At 44.6% G+C, this 15306-nt stretch overlaps 2 protein-coding genes and 1 long non-coding RNA gene across 8 annotated transcripts in view; 1 reads left to right on the top strand and 2 right to left on the bottom strand.

The window, feature by feature from the left end:
* The window catches only part of SDHAF2 (succinate dehydrogenase complex assembly factor 2), a 13327-nt gene extending 11896 nt beyond the window's left edge, over nucleotides 1–1431 (bottom strand). The window contains exon 1 of one of the 2 annotated variants that reach the window (XM_034646060.1): nucleotides 1274–1431. In XM_034646060.1, coding sequence (XP_034501951.1) covers nucleotides 1274–1309 — 36 coding nt within the window. In that variant the 5' untranslated portion in view covers nucleotides 1310–1431. The other variant, XM_002926216.4, reaches the window with a different exon arrangement.
* A 10-nt stretch (nucleotides 1432–1441) lies between these two features.
* CPSF7 (cleavage and polyadenylation specific factor 7) overlaps nucleotides 1442–15306 on the top strand; it is a 23386-nt gene continuing 9521 nt past the window's right edge. The window contains exons 1-8 of one of the 5 annotated variants that reach the window (XM_034646055.1): nucleotides 1444–1539; nucleotides 2156–2274; nucleotides 9420–9638; nucleotides 10470–10573; nucleotides 10953–11125; nucleotides 13946–14101; nucleotides 14303–14360; nucleotides 14864–14982. In XM_034646055.1, the coding sequence (XP_034501946.1) occupies nucleotides 2221–2274; nucleotides 9420–9638; nucleotides 10470–10573; nucleotides 10953–11125; nucleotides 13946–14101; nucleotides 14303–14360; nucleotides 14864–14982 (883 nt within the window). In that variant the 5' untranslated portion in view covers nucleotides 1444–1539; nucleotides 2156–2220. Of the gene's footprint in view, nucleotides 1613–2155; nucleotides 2275–9419; nucleotides 9639–10469; nucleotides 10574–10952; nucleotides 11126–13945; nucleotides 14361–14863; nucleotides 14983–15306 lie in introns of those variants that run through there. The other 4 variants (XM_034646054.1, XM_011233597.3, XM_011233598.3 and 1 more) reach the window with 4 other exon arrangements.
* Nucleotides 3245–13951, bottom strand: LOC109490697. The gene is made up of 3 exons (XR_002144063.2): nucleotides 12966–13951; nucleotides 3947–4037; nucleotides 3245–3536 (listed from the first exon to the last, which is right to left on the bottom strand). It is a non-coding gene; the product is annotated as an uncharacterized LOC109490697 (long non-coding RNA).

Below are 15306 nucleotides of genomic sequence, written 5' to 3'. Positions count from 1 at the left end.
AAAAAAAAAAAAAAAAAAAAAAAGAAAACAATTAACAAAATGGCAATGATAACGTCTTGATCAGTAATTATTTCACATGTAAATGAACTAAGATCTCCAACCAAAACACTAGAGTAGCTAAATGGATTAAAAAATAGGATCCGACTATATGCTTTTACTACAGACTCCTTTTAGATGTAAGAATACATAGGTTGAAAGCGAAAGGATGAAAAAAGATATTCCATGCAAATGGTAACCAAAGAATAAAGATGGCCCTACTTATGTCAATCAAAACAGGCTTTAAGTCAAAAACTGTCACGAGATATATGAGACATTATTATGTAATAACAGGGTAAATGCACCAGGAATACAAAACAATTATAAATATATATGCAACCAACATCAGAGCACCCAAACATAGGAAGCAAACTGACAGAACTGAAGGGAGAAATAAACAGCAATACAATAAAAATAGATTTCAATATTCCACATTCAGTAACGGACAGAACATCCAGACAGAAGATCAATAAAAAGAAGACATGAACAACACTATAGACCAAATGGACCAAAACGGACCTGTACAGAATATTTCACCCAACAGCAGCAAAACACATTATTTTCAAGCACATTTGGATGGGAACACTCTCCAGGATAGATCACCTTAGGTTGCAAAACAAGTCTTACCAAATTAAAAAAGATTAAAATGACATAAGTGACCACAGTGAAATGAAATAGAGATCAACAGGAGAAGGAAAACTGGAAAATTCACAAATATGTGCAAATTAAACACACTCCAGCTCATGAATAACGCATAGTTCAAATGGGTCAAAGAAATCAAAAGGGGAATTCGAAAATATCTTCAGACAAACGAAAAAGCAACTTACAAAAAATTATGAGAAGCAGCAAAAAAAGTACTGAGAGAAGTTTACAGCGTGAAAAGCCTACAACAACAAAAAAATGATCTTAAGATGTGAAATCGTGACAGGTATTACACAAAAAAAACAGACTTAAGAACAAGCAGAAGCGGCGCACAGAGGGGGTGCAGCCAGCTACACCTGGGAAACAGGTAAAATCTGAACTGGGTCTCGTACTAGACAGGCACACAGTGGGCTCAGAAAAGAGTGGATGTGACCTGAATCTCCTGTGTTGCAAGGCCGATCTCTCCTTGGTTCCGCCCTTGCCCTCGGCTATCAGGCAGCCGGATGCACCTCGCAGTCTCCATGACTGCGCTGGAATACGAGACTCAGTCCCCACTATGGCTTGCCCAAGACCCTAAAACCTCCACTCTCCTCACCCGTGCTAGACCCGGGAACATGGTGGCCACCGCCATTCTTCCCGACCCACAACGGAAGCCTACGGCCCGGCCACTTCCGGGAACTTCTGGACGCTTGAAGCGCGGACTTCGGCGCTGAAGGGCCTGAGCCGGAAGATGCCTCCTTGCGCATGGCGGAAGTGGCTGTGCGTGTGACGCCAGCGGCGGGGGGGCGGGACCTGGGGCCGAGAGCGGTTCGCGCGCTTCGGGCCTAGTCCGGACTCGCCGCCGCCGCCGCCATATTCCCGGTAACGGGGGCGCGCGGCCCGGGGCCGGCTGGGCCGGAAGAGGGCTCGGGGCCAACGCTGAGACTGGGAGGGGGTCGGTTGAGTTTCGGGGAGCTGGAGTCGGCGGGCGGGGGGAGGTGCGGGCCTTTGAGGGAAGAGGCCGAGGGCGCCGGGCCGAGTCTGTGGGGAGGGAGTGGGGCGGGCCTAGTTGGGGGCGAGGACTAGGCCTGGGTGGGGAGCGGAGGCGGCTGGAGCTCCACGACCCGCGGGGACTCTAGCCGGGGCCGCTTTGGGGCCTAGGCAGGTGCGGCGGGCTAGGGCCGCGGGCTTCGTCGCGGTCGTTCTTCGCAGCGCCGTCTCGGGGCCCCTAGGAGCAGAGGCCTGGACTTTGCCGTCGCGCCACGGGCATCTGCGGCGCAACTCGGGTCGGGCCCGAGGGTGATGGGCAGCGAGCCCCGCGAGCCCTGGCGGCCTGGGAGAGCGAGGGGCGGCGCGAGGCCGGGGGCGGGGCGGAGTGGAGCGGGTGGGACCGAGCTTGGGCGGTCGGGATGCTGCGTCTCTGGAGACGGGAGGTTGGCAACCATTGCTCTCCTCCCAACCCGGGACCCTCACGCCTTCTAACTCTTGCCTCTTTCAGGATACCGCAGTGGCATCTTCCTTACTTTGTCCGTTCTCTGGACTCGTGATCTTCCTTCCGGAGCCATGTCAGAAGGAGTGGACTTGATTGATATATATGCTGACGAGGAGTTCAATCAGGTGAGGGGTCATCGGGAGCATTGGGATTTTCCTGGATCTGCTGAAGAATCACTTTCACCAAACTTGCAGTGGTTCCAAGCTATGGCAGTACTTGCTAGGCCTGAACATCCCTCTATCGGGTCTAAGATTTTACTCTATCACAGACTTTCAAGACGTCTGATCATTCCGCTTTATGTTAATTTTAAGCTCCCAAGGCTTAATTTTACAAGCCTTAAGAGCAAATAAAAATCAGGTTTAATAGAATGGTGAATCAACCTGTGGAACTTGCTCCCCCAGGAGGCCAAACTTGGGTGTCAGTCTCTTCAAAGACTAACCACACTTAGAAATCACACTTATGTTTGCTGTAGTGTTCGTGACGACAGTGTTCATACCTATTCCTTTGCGGTTCTTTTTTTTTTTTTTTCTTGGAGAGGGGGAGACGGAGAGAGGGAGAGAGAATCTTAAGCGCTCCATGCCCAGTGCAGAACTGAGATCGCAACCCTAAGATCATGACCTATGCTGAAATCAAGAGTCAGAGGCTGAATGCAGAGTCACCCAGGAACCCCCCTTTGCAGCGCTTTGAAAGGGCAGCTGGAGAATGTAGTCCTCTTCCCTATAAGGCAGTGCAAAAACACAGTATAAAAGATACTTTAGCATTTAATTGCAGCTTCGTTCTAACTGTTCTGGATCTTCCTTCCTTCCCGCTGTAAGTAGTTTGACTCTAGTTTTGAGAGGTACGTAGACATTTTAGTGTAATACATTTTGTTGATGAATCTAGTTGTTTCGAGGAAAGAGGTAAAAGTGTTGGACAAAACAGTTAAAAAGCATGTATAGACCCCCTCACATACCCTGGATTTGTTGGTCGCTAAAGCGACCAAATGTTAAGGAACATTACTATGTAGGGGCGCCTGGGTGGCGCAGTCGTTAAGCGTCTGCCTTTAGCTCAGGGCGTGATCCTAGCGTTCTGGGATCGAGTCCCACATCAGGCTCCTCCACTAGGAGCCTGCTTCTTCCTCTCCCACTCCCGTTTGTGTTCCCTCTCTCGCTGGCCGTCTCTCTCTGTCAAATAAATAAATAAAATCTTAAAAAAAAAAAAAAAGGAACATTACTATGTAGTGATGTTTCTTGAAACAATAATCTAACATACTGAAGTCAATTTCAAGAATGTTCCATAGTGTCTATCTAAAACTTAGTAATATCTTGCCCAGATTGTTTTCAGCACCATTTCACTTGAGTTAAACTGGTCTTCCCACTAGGATCTTTCAGTGAGTACACATAAGGACCTGGAAAGAGGAAAAAAAGAACAGATTAGAGAAAGAAGGTGCCCTGGTTGGACCTGACTTTTATACGAGGCAACAGAGGTTTTTATACGTCATTTTCTTTACTTGGCACAAGTTTACATTAAAAAAATGTTTTAACACGTTGTGCCGTTTTAACAAGAACACAAAAATAGAATAGTATAGTGAGGGGCGCCTGGGTGGCACAGCGGTTAGGCGTCTGCCTTCGGCTCAGGGCGTGATCCCGGCGTTACGGGATCGAGCCCCACATCGGGCTCTTCTGCTATGAGCCTGCTTCTTCCTCTCCCACTCCCCCTGCTTGTGTTCCCTCTCTTGCTGGCTGTCTCTATCTCTGTTGAATAAATAAATAAAATCTTTTAAAAAAAAAAAAAAAGAATAGTATAGTGAGTTTGTACCCATCAGCTTCACCAGTCAGACTGCTTAATAGTCATTTTCCCATGTCTCCTCAGGTAAACTGGAGTCATCTACATGTGGCTGCCGATCATCCTAAATACATGAAAGAAATTTTTTAAGCTCAAACAAGTCAAATAATTACGGATGAAAAGAAAGTTTTAGTATATTAGTTTAGTTACACATCGTTGTTTTACATATAACTTTGAATCAGACCTTTACTGCTCTTTACAAGTTGTGGTTTGTCTTTGTTTCGTTTTTAATACAAGACAGGAAGAAAAGAAGGTTCTCGTAGTTCTTTACTAATAAAAACCCTTTTTCCCCCTTAATTTCCTTCTCTGTGGGTTGATAACTGCTGCTGACTCACTTTGAGAAATGGGCAGAGCAGGGCAGGTCTAGCCACATTTGGTCTGAGAAAATGGAAATCCATAATTTCTTAAGCAGTATAACTTGGAGGTTCTAGACAAGGCATAGGCCTTGGCCAGTGGTCGCTGCTTTGTGAGGGTAGAAGTCATTTGCCTCAATTTGTTTTCCTATCTCTTGAGTTAGAAAAGACTTTTTTTTATGGGTTTAAGATAGGCCAAAGATGGTATGTGGAATCTAGTAGACGTTTATACCAAGCAGACAATATTTAATGCTTGGCAAGTTGAAAGAAGTATAGATTTTGAATGTTTTATGTCCATTTGTGGAAGGTGCAGGGAGAGGTGCTGCCCACTGCCCTCCCCTTGCCCCCATCATGAGTTAATTTTTGGTAAAGGTGGGTTTAGTGTAATTTGGAGGCTGCTAAAGAAATGACTAAAGTTCTGTTTGGCAAGGTTTGTTAAAAGCAAGGTTAGACTGAAGGCAGCCATTACAAATTGTACAGATTTTAGAATGTTTTAGTAATATTAAAGATTCATACCAAGTCGACCTGTGCACAAGAACCCTGTCACAGGTACTTTGCTCCCCAAGCAAAATGAATGCGTTCCTGGATGGAACCCTACGGTACTAATTCCCTGATCCCTTAGGACATGTGCTGTAAAAGCCTCTTTCAGAGCTACTTGACTCCTATCACACTGGGAGTCGAAATTCATAGCTGCTCTCTTGGACTGGGGAGAGGTACTCTGGAAAAGTGAGCTACCACTTTGCAGAGTGTTTTGCCTCTGTTCCTTGTGCTAAGCAAGGCGCTTTGCACATTGCCCAATTCTGTTTGCTACTTCCGTCAACAAGTACTTATTGAGCAATTTCTATTTGCTAGGCACAGTGTCAGGACTAGTGAGGGAACAGGGAAGAAATGGATCCCTGTGTTTAGAAGAGGTTCCATTCCTGGTGGTTGAGGGCAGTGGACAGTGGCAGGGAAGGAGGGTATAAGGTGAGGACTAGAGATAGTCATTTTAAAGCCAAAAACTTAGAACTGTAGTTACAATTAAAAGAACAGTGGTATCGAGTAGGTGGCTTTGAGAACAATAAATTCTAGCCTTTTTTATTTTCCTCAGATATCAGGAAAAGGGGGTTGGAGGGTAGAAACACTGAGCATATAGGTGGAGAAGTTCTTATTTAAATTCAAAATCATGCAAGTTCTTTTTTATCTAAAAAGCTTCAGAGATAGTCATAGTTCTTCCTATGCTATTAAACACAAAATTCTATTTGAGATCTTCATTTGGTTTTAAATACGACTTACTTTTTAATCTCCCTGGAATGAAACCTTCAGCATCAGTGCACATAAAACATTGTATTTTCCACTTAATTTGTAGAATTAGATTTTGCTTTAACATAATCCAGCACTGCATAAATCACCAGCTCATTTGGTAATCAGAAAAACCTCAGGCCCTTACCTGTTTTTCTGCTTTACCAGCTGAAGAAGTTAGAATGAATTGGTGTTGCTGTAGAGTTAAAAAGCATGTATAGACCCCCTCATATACCCCTCATATCAGAACATGATACGTTGTTTCTCCAACAGACTCCTCAACAGGCCTGCTCTGTGCATCAGAACAGTTCCCACCACCTTTTTTGACCCGAGGTTCTATGGCCCAGAGAAACCATTTGAATCTTGTGACAATTTTGGATTCATTGAATCCTTTTGTGCTTCTTAAAGTGGTAAGGTAATCCATATACAAGGTTTTTCAGGACTTGAGTCTGTTATGCTCTCTGAGGGTCCCTGAAAGAGTAGATTGTTGGCCTAGGCTTGCAGTGTGGGAGATTTCCGGGTGACGTGTGTGGTCTCTGATCTGCGTGTTAGTTCACTATCCAATTATCAGTGGTAATTTTTGTATTAAAAATGTTGGACACGCATCTCTGAATCACAGACACTGTCTAGAAGGAATACCAGGTTGGTTCCACTGAGTTTCCAAGATGATGTGTTTCCTCATACCCTTCAGAATCCTTGGTTTAAATTTAAAAAGCACCCTGGCGTGAAGTAGTGCTCTCTAAGAATTAGAACATTGGAGAGGATCTAGTGGTTTCAGTCTTCTTCCTTTACCTTGAACCATAAGGGCATATCCCCATACCTACTACATGAATAAATGATTTTTTGTTCATTGTTGCAGTTCTTCAAGACATAAGGGCTAAGAAGTATTTTACGCCCATTGTGTTTGTCAAGTTTTTAGCACTTCACTTTGCTCAATTCATTATCCACCCTGTGCTGGCCAATGTTTGCTTCTCTTCCTGTTCTTTACAGTCTTTTTATGCAAGATGCTTATTTATAAGTTTGACTACCTAGAACAGTCTACCTGTGCTTATTTGTCTTCCTTGATTCCTTTTCTTGTTTGATTTTTTAAGATTTTAGGTATTTAATTTTAGAGGGAGAGAGCAAGCGAGTAGGGGAGGGGCAGAGGGAGAGGGAGACAACCTTAAGTAGACTCCTCATTGAGTGTAGAGCCCGACGTGGGGCTCAGTCCCACGACCCTGAGATCATAACCTGAGCGGAAACCAGGAATCTGACTCTTAACCAACTGAACCACCTGGGCACCCCCCCTTTCTTGTTTTCAAATTCTCTTTTGCCTTTCTCTTTGATATTTTTATAAGGTATAAACTCCTCTCGCAAGTTTTTTAATAGAGTATTTGTAGTATTTGAAATTACTTATATGCCTCAGGAAGTAGAATCCTTTCCCCTTCATTATCAGAACAGTCCAATAATGCTGTCTTTGTGTGCCTGTTCTTCCATTGTACTTCAGATGAACTGAGAAACTAAAAGATGGTTTCCAGAAGTTTGTGATGGTATATAAGTCTAGGAATGAATTTTGTAGTGAGTCCCCTCTCTAGTCTCACTGTAGAATCCGTAGTTCTTATGACGGCATTCAACAGAGAAAGTTAGTGGAGCTTCCTGCCCTGAGTTGCATTAGAGGAAGTGCTCTCTTTCTTCAGGGAACTAGACAAGTTACCTAACATAGGTTCTTCCTTTATTCCCTTTTTATTTTTTATTTTTATTTTTTTAAAGATTTTATTTATTTATTCGACAGAGATAGAGACAGCCAGCGAGAGAGGGAACACAGCAGGGGGAGTGGGAGAGAAAGAAGCAGGCTCTTAGCAGAGGAGCCTGACGTGGGGCTCCATCCCAGAACGTCGGGATCACGCCCTGAGCCGAAGGCAGACGCTTAACCGCTGTGCCACCCAGGCGCCCCCCTTTATTCCCTTTTTAAAAACACAGCAATTGGGGCGCCTGGGTGGCACAGCGGTTAAGCGTCTGCCTTCGGCTCAGGGCGTGATCCCGGCGTTATGGGTTCGAGCCCCACATCAGGCTCCTCTGCTATGAGCCTGCTTCTTCCTCTCCCACTCCCCCTGCTTGTGTTCCCTCTCTCGCTGGCTGTCTCTCTCTCTGTCAAATAAACAAATAAAATCTTTTAAAAAAAATAAAAATAAAAAAAAATAAAAACACAGCAATGATGTGAATGAGCTGTAGTTCTCTTAAAGCACTGAACTTCTTTCTCTCTTTCATTTTAGCAGCATCCTCTTTAGCACTGTTGGGATGTCTTAGAGTATTATCTGAAAAAATACTGTCTGATCCTTAACATAAAAAGAGCTCTTTGAGATAACATTGCAAATCTGAAACATTAAGATCTCCTGGTAGCAGTTCTTGTGGTTTTAGGATTTTGAGTCTATAGCATTAATTTGGCTTCTATAACAAAACACCAAAAACAAGTTTATTTCTCACAGTTCGGGAGATTGGAAGGTTGAAGTCAGGTTTGGGTGCTGGTGAGGGCCCTTTTGCAGGTTGCAGAATGCCAGCTTGTAATCCTGTTCATGAGGGTTCCACCCTCAAAACCTGGTCTAATTATAATTACGTCCCAAAGACCCCACCTCCTTGTACCATCACATTGGGGAGTAGGATATGCATTTTGGGGGGACAGACACGTTCAATCCATAACAGCAATAAACAAGTAAACAAAACACATAAAAAGTATATTTCACATTATGTTTTGGAGTACACATTCACATTGTAAATACTGTGATATAGCTTACGGTGTGGGTGCTTGTCCTGTTTTCTGACCCTTAGCTTTGAGAGAACTTCGCTGTTTTTGTGTATCATTGAACATCTCTGGTGTTGCTCCTGAAAGTCTCTCATATATATATATATAAGTGTCACGGTAATGTATTGGAGCTGCATTGTCATCTGAGAAATAGTAAGGGAAAATCTCCCAGAGGTATCCTTTTCCCTTTTTTATTTTTTATTCTTATTTTATTTTTTTTTAAAGATTTATTTATTTATTTATTTGACAGCGAGAGAGAGAACACAAGCAGGGGGAGTGGGAGAGGGAGAAGCAGGCTTCCCGCTGAACAGGGAGCCCAGCTTGGGGCTTGATCCCAGGATCCCGAATCATGACCTGAGCCAAAGGCAGACGCCTAATGACTGAGCCACCCAGGCACCCCTCTTCCCTTTTTTAAAAATGTTTCTTTGATGGTTACTAAAAAGATGGGATTGAGTACTATGAGTTTTAGAGCTTCTCTGAATCATTTGCGTAAATCTGAAAGTTTAAACCAGTAACTAATTCTTTTTTGCATTCTGGATTCCCACTTTAATTTGCTTTTCCCCTGCGTTTTATTTCTAAATGAATATACTGCTCTCTTTTTTATTAAGTAGAGTAGTAAGTTTTGTGAAACTCTTGGTTTTGGAAATAGCATAAGTTATGGAAAATAAGTTTTCGTTCCTCTATCTTAGGTGTGGTCTTTAGAAGCTGACCTCATTGACATCAGTAGTAGGTGCATCTTTACGTGTTCTCAGTTTGCTTGTGTAATCATCATGTACCTTTGGATTCTTACAGTTGGCTGAAGCTGGAAACATTGCAGACTACTAACAGGGTCTTGAGAGAAAAACCTACAGAAGGATAATTCAGTGAAATGGTTTTAAGTGAAAAATTATTCTTACCTAGCTTCTTAGAGTAGAACAGGGAAGTTTTGTACGTTATTTTATGAAGTATTTGGATTCTAAGTAAACTAGAATGAGATAGAATGAACCCAGTGGAAGGTCTGCAAACCCACCTTTGCCAACCCCTCATCTCTTAGGACCCAGAGTTCAACAATACAGATCAGATTGACCTGTATGATGACGTGTTGACAGCCACCTCACAGCCCTCAGATGACAGAAGCAGTAGCACTGAGCCGCCGCCTCCTGTTCGCCAGGAGCCGTCTCCCAAGCCCAATAACAAGAGTCCTGCGATCCTGTACACGTACAGCGGCCTCCGCAATAGGCGAGCTGCTGTCTACGTGGGCAGCTTCTCCTGGGTGAGCATGGGGAACCGAAAAGCCGCCTGGGTAGGCTGGAGGGAGAGCGCTGGGAGGTGATGGCATTTTCAAAAACCACTGTTGCACTGTTTTGTGCTCTGATGGGGTTGGATTTCTTTTTCCTGGGATCAGGTTGGATTGATCTCTGAAAGAGAACTATCCTGAGGACGTACTGGTGCCGAAGAAAGCAATAAGTGGGTAGTTGCTTTTTCTGCCATCTTGTTAACGCCCCTGACCCTGGGGCTTTATGTCTAGCAGGGTCATCTGTGGGATGAGATTTCAGAGTGAACACCTTGAACTCTTGGTGGTCATTCGATGGTCCTTTGATATCGATGGGTGACAGGGATCAAAGACCTTGATAGTTCTAGTACACTCAGAGTAGGTGGTGATTGTTCTGCAAAAGTTCTTGTGTGACAGACATGTTTGGGGGCTGGTGGAGGGAGGGTCCAAATTAGGAAATGTACATACTGAGGGAAAAGTTCCTGACAGTGGTCAAACTATAGCCTGTCAGGTCTGTAATTAGAAGCTAGTAGTAATCATCTTTTGAATTGATGACCAGCCAGCTCAAATGGCAGTCAAAGTTAAAATAGGTTTTAATTTTTTTATCTCAAAAGTAGGGATTGGGTAGGGGTGGGGGGTTTTAGAATCTGGATGGGTGAGGATAATAAGAAAAGCCTGCATTAATTAAAATGTTGATGGGCTCTTGGGTTTCTGTGGGAGGTCATGGTTGTGACTAGAATCCTAGGTTTGGGGAAAGGGTTTGGGACATTCTTAGGTGGGGAGGGGGTGTAGCTCTTGACATTTCTTCCTTTTCCATCTTGCCGGCCCCAGTGGACCACAGACCAGCAGCTGATCCAGGTTATTCGCTCTATAGGAGTCTATGATGTGGTGGAGTTGAAATTTGCAGAGAATCGAGCAAATGGCCAGTCCAAAGGGTGAGGTCTGGATTTGAGAAGCCCCTTTTAGTTTGTCATCATTAGGATAACAGATCTACACTGTATTTTGGCCCTGGATTTTAATCCCTCTGACCCCCGGCCCAGTTACTGCCTTGGTTTTGGCAGACCGCCTTAGAATGGAGACCTAGCTGCAGTGGAACAATGTCCATCTGTTGAGGGGCAAAAGGAGCTGATTTCTGATTCCAAATAAGTAGGAAGATTATAGGCTGACACCTTTTTATTGATGGTAGTTTTGTGTATGTTGTATTAGCAAGGCATCTTTTGCTTTACCCGTTTTCATTAAAAAATGGAAGAGTTTCTTTGTTTATCTCTTGGTTGGCTAGTAGATCTCATTCATTTTTAATTTTTCTTCCCCAAGGTATGCTGAGGTGGTGGTAGCCTCTGAAAATTCTGTCCACAAATTGTTGGAACTCCTTCCAGGAAAAGTTCTTAATGGAGAAAAAGTGGACGTGAGGCCGGCCACCCGGCAAAACCTGTCACAGTTTGAGGCTCAGGCTCGGAAACGTGAGTGCGTCCGAGTCCCAAGAGGGGGTACGTGGAGACCATCTGTATGAAGGGGGGCAAGTTTGTGGGTTTGTTGTCTGTGGCGTAGGCTGTGCCTACAATGCGGGGGGCTTGGGGGGAGGGTGGTGGTGGTTATGGGTGGTGGCATGGTCAATTAGTAGACCCCTCAATGAGGCTGTGTACAAAAAAGAGCACAGTGATGAGAGGTAGGTTCCGGTTATAGTCTCGTTTTGCCACTGACTCATTGTATGACCTTGGGCAAGTCACTCTACTGCTGAGGGCCTCGTCCCCTCTCTGAAGTAGATACATGATGTTTAAAGTTTCTGTCAACTCTAAATTATGTGGTTTTATCTAAAAAATCAGTGTATGGTGAATGGGCTTAATTGTAACACGTGCTCTTTATAAATTAACAAGCAGCCGCCCTAACGTGCAGGTAATGTTTGTAAAGATGGCTCTAATTTTGTCATGAACATGTGCTGGAAGGGTGCTCTCTAAGGAATCAACCAAAAGGAGTGCTGGAAAAGAAGAGTTTAACAATGTTCTCCAGCATTGTACAGGGGAGAGGGTGCCCTTTCAATGACCTGATATTTTAGTCTGCTTGGCAAGTATTTCCCACTAATAAAGCTGGATCATGCTACCTTAGCTTGATGGTAGTGTCCCTTGAGTTCACCTTACTCCCTTTGTTCTGATTCTGTACTCACCAAGCCACCTTCTGATACTAATTTGGTTTCCCAACTAGGCTCTCCTACTGGGAAGAGAATGCGCTGACCAGCCGACACAAGTATTCCGGTCTGCTTGGCAGTTATATTTCTCATTGTAAATTAATAAATTGGCATTCTGGTTTATGAATCAGTCTCTTGTGAGTTTGGTTAGCGTGAATCAATTTCCTAGGGTACGATCACCCCTGGGTGAACTGTTAAAGTCGAGTTTCTGAACCTGCGAAACCTGAGGACCAGACCTTGGATTGTCCTGACCTCACAAGGTGCAGCCATCCTGCAAGGCTTTGCCTGAAGCAGCCAACTGCCTTTATTTTTCTTTTATGACAGTGGGGGCATGGGGTGGGGGTGGTGGGAAAGTGTCATCACCTGCGTTCTGTCATTTCTTAGGTCCTGCTCTCAAAATAGTGCCTTGTATTGATTGGGTGGTCCACTGGGACCTTGTATTGATTGATTGAAGGTGGAGATATGGCCACTTCTCTCTTGCATAGGAACAACTGTTCTTTTAACTAGATTGAGAGCCTAGATGGGTATAGTGTGAACTCCCATTGCTCTGGGTTAAAAGGTACACACTTTTCTTCTTTGACAACTTGAATTTCCAAGTTCCTCTGTTTCAGAGCCTTTGTATAATTCAACCCTCTTCTGACTTTCCCAAGCTGCATAAATGTACAGTTGCATTAGGGATAACATTCCTACTTCCGTTTAGCTGTTTACTCCTCAGTGTTCCCTTTTCTTTGCTGAAATGATGGTGGTGACTGAGTGGTGTTTTTCTGCTCTGTCACGTTGACAGACTTGGGTTCTGTTAATTCAGTAAGTACAGCTGGTGGACGTCCTCTGCTTAAAAATGGTTGCTCCTCTTGGGATTGTAGTCATAGATACAAAACAGAACTCCTGGAGAAGTGGGAAGAATAGCTGGGAGATGGCTAACTTTCAGAGGATCCCACTTGCTAATACGTCTTTCTTTGGTGTGAGAGAACTCAGGGAAGAAACAAGTTGCCATGTGGATGAGACATGAAGCACAAGTGTGCCGTGATTGGCACGGGTAGTAGACTACAGTGGAGAAAGCAAGGTGGTTGCTAAGTTGATGGGTACCCCCGTGCTTGAAATCAGAGTTGGGTTTACCAGCAAGTGTTAGTTTAAGGAGCACTCACCTTTCTGTCCACATTTGACTGATAACAGCATCTCTCTGCCTCCAAGACTCCTAAGGCTATGGGGTCATGTTCTGTTGGATTCCACATTAACCAGGCTTGGAGTAGACTATTAAATTGGAGAGAGGGAACAAGTTTAACTGAGTGACTTGACAATGGATAACCACGTTCCCAGCTGTAAGCAAGCATGTGTGAGCCTCTGTTGTGCACAACACCATACCAAAGTGCTATGGTGATGTTCCTGTGGGGTGCAGTGTTTGGGCCATTGAAATACAGTGGGAGTTCCCCAGATCTGAGGCTTGTTTTTTATTAAGCTTTTATTAGGAGTCCCTCCTGTCAGCTGTGCCACATGCTCATTCTGTGGGCACATCTTGTCTTGGCTTACCTCCCATTTTCTCTCTACTTCTCACTTGACCTCTAGTCTTCTGTGGTGTATGTCTCTCCCCCATCCCAATGACCAGTGTTGGTATGTGGATGGAGGAAGTATCTATCCCCTGCCCTTCCCTCACTCGTCCCAAATTCCCTGGCCATTGCAGAGAGAACATTTCAGGTGCACAGTGGCATAGTACTGGTTTCAGGTCAGCTAGTGCTGGTCTCAGAAGAGAGGCCTTGAACCTCTTAATCCAGCAATCAACGTACTTCTCAACAGCGTCATTTTCTCATCGGTTAATTAGGATCCTACATTTAGAAATAGAAAACAAATCTAAGGATAAATTGTGAAGCACAAAGAGTTCTAGATAAAGAGCGTTCTTCGACATGGAATTGGGGTGATGCTGCTTTCTCGGTTTATGACTTAACTAACTTGCCTCTGCCCTTTTTTTCTGAGACCAAAGAACAGGGAGTAGATGATTTTACCTTCTTTCTCAGCTGCCTGTCGCCTTCTTCAGTACAGTGTCAGAGGAGACTCTTGCTGAACGATGATCTGGTCCTGTGGGTACGTGTAAAGCCTTGGGCAGTAATGGTAGTTCTGTTTTGCTTCATAGGAATACCTCCACGGGCCCATTCCCGGGATTCTAGTGATTCTGCTGATGGACGGGCCACACCCTCTGAGAACCTTGTACCCTCATCTGCCCGTGTGGATAAGCCCCCCAGTGTGCTGCCCTACTTCAATCGCCCTCCTTCAGCCCTCCCCCTGATGGGTCTGCCCCCACCCCCAATTCCACCCCCTCCTCCTCTCTCCTCAAGCTTTGGGGTCCCTCCTCCTCCTCCTGGCATCCACTACCAGCATCTCATGCCCCCTCCTCCTCGATTACCTCCTCATCTGGCTGTACCTCCCCCTGGGGCCATCCCACCTGCCCTTCACCTCAATCCAGCCTTCTTCCCCCCACCAAATGCTACAGTGGGGCCTCCACCAGATACTTACATGAAGGCCTCAGCACCCTATAACCACCATGGCAGGTAAGGACCATCTTGTTCCTTTCAGATCTGAGCCAGGTATAGTAGGGTAGACCATGTGTTAAGCATTTTGTTCTCCCTGAGAAAGTGAGTGTGAATTCTTGTGTGCTCCCTTGTGGAAACTCTGTTGTCATAGTGTTGAGTCCTGGGAAATAGTTAACCATCTGTTAGATAATGTTTTTTATTTGGTGTTTCATTTGCATCTAAGTCTCTTGACCCAAACCATGTCTTTCACATCGCTTTTTAAGGAACTTGATTAATTTGAGTGCCATATGTGGCTGTTAGGGATGCTGTGAATGTCTAGCGCTATTGGGTCACGCCAGAATTACAAAAGAATGTGTTGTAAATCCTGTCCTTGGAGAAAGTGTGAGCACATAAAACGTGAACAGGCTGAGAACCATTTAAGACATTATATAGGAGAGCATGATTAAGTAGGACTGTACTGTAGAATATGGTAAAGATGATAAGAGGTGTGGGCAATCAGAAATGGTATTATTTCTGTGCAGCCGAGATTCGGGCCCTCCGCCCTCTACAGTGAGTGAAGCAGAATTTGAAGAGATCATGAAGCGAAATAGAGCAATTTCCAGCAGTGCCATTTCCAAAGCGGTATCTGGAGCCAGTGCAGGTAACTGACCCTTACCTTTGCTGTCGTCTCCTTACCTTCAGTTTTTCCATGTTTTGTCATTTCCATTGGCCAGCAGCTTAGCAAGGTACAGTTGGAGCACTATTAGAGTCTCAGGAGTGGCACGTTTTGAGTAGTGTACAACCTGATTTTATGGCTTTGGGGAAGCTCCAGTGGTGTTATTTATTTAGCCTGTATCCAGACCTGCCCCGTGAAAACAAACTTAGTGACTAGATTAGAAACACCTAATAGTATCTTACTGTAGTGTTTGTTGTAGAATGAGATTCCTGGCGTTGTGGAGATCTCAGTTAGTGGATCAGGGGATCT

Source organism: Ailuropoda melanoleuca, chromosome 16, assembly GCF_002007445.2.
Source record: "Ailuropoda melanoleuca isolate Jingjing chromosome 16, ASM200744v2, whole genome shotgun sequence".
In the NCBI taxonomy this organism is placed as follows: Eukaryota; Metazoa; Chordata; class Mammalia; order Carnivora; family Ursidae; genus Ailuropoda; species Ailuropoda melanoleuca.
The sequence above is the reverse complement of the archived record's forward strand: the minus strand, read 5'-3'. Positions and strand labels throughout refer to the sequence as shown.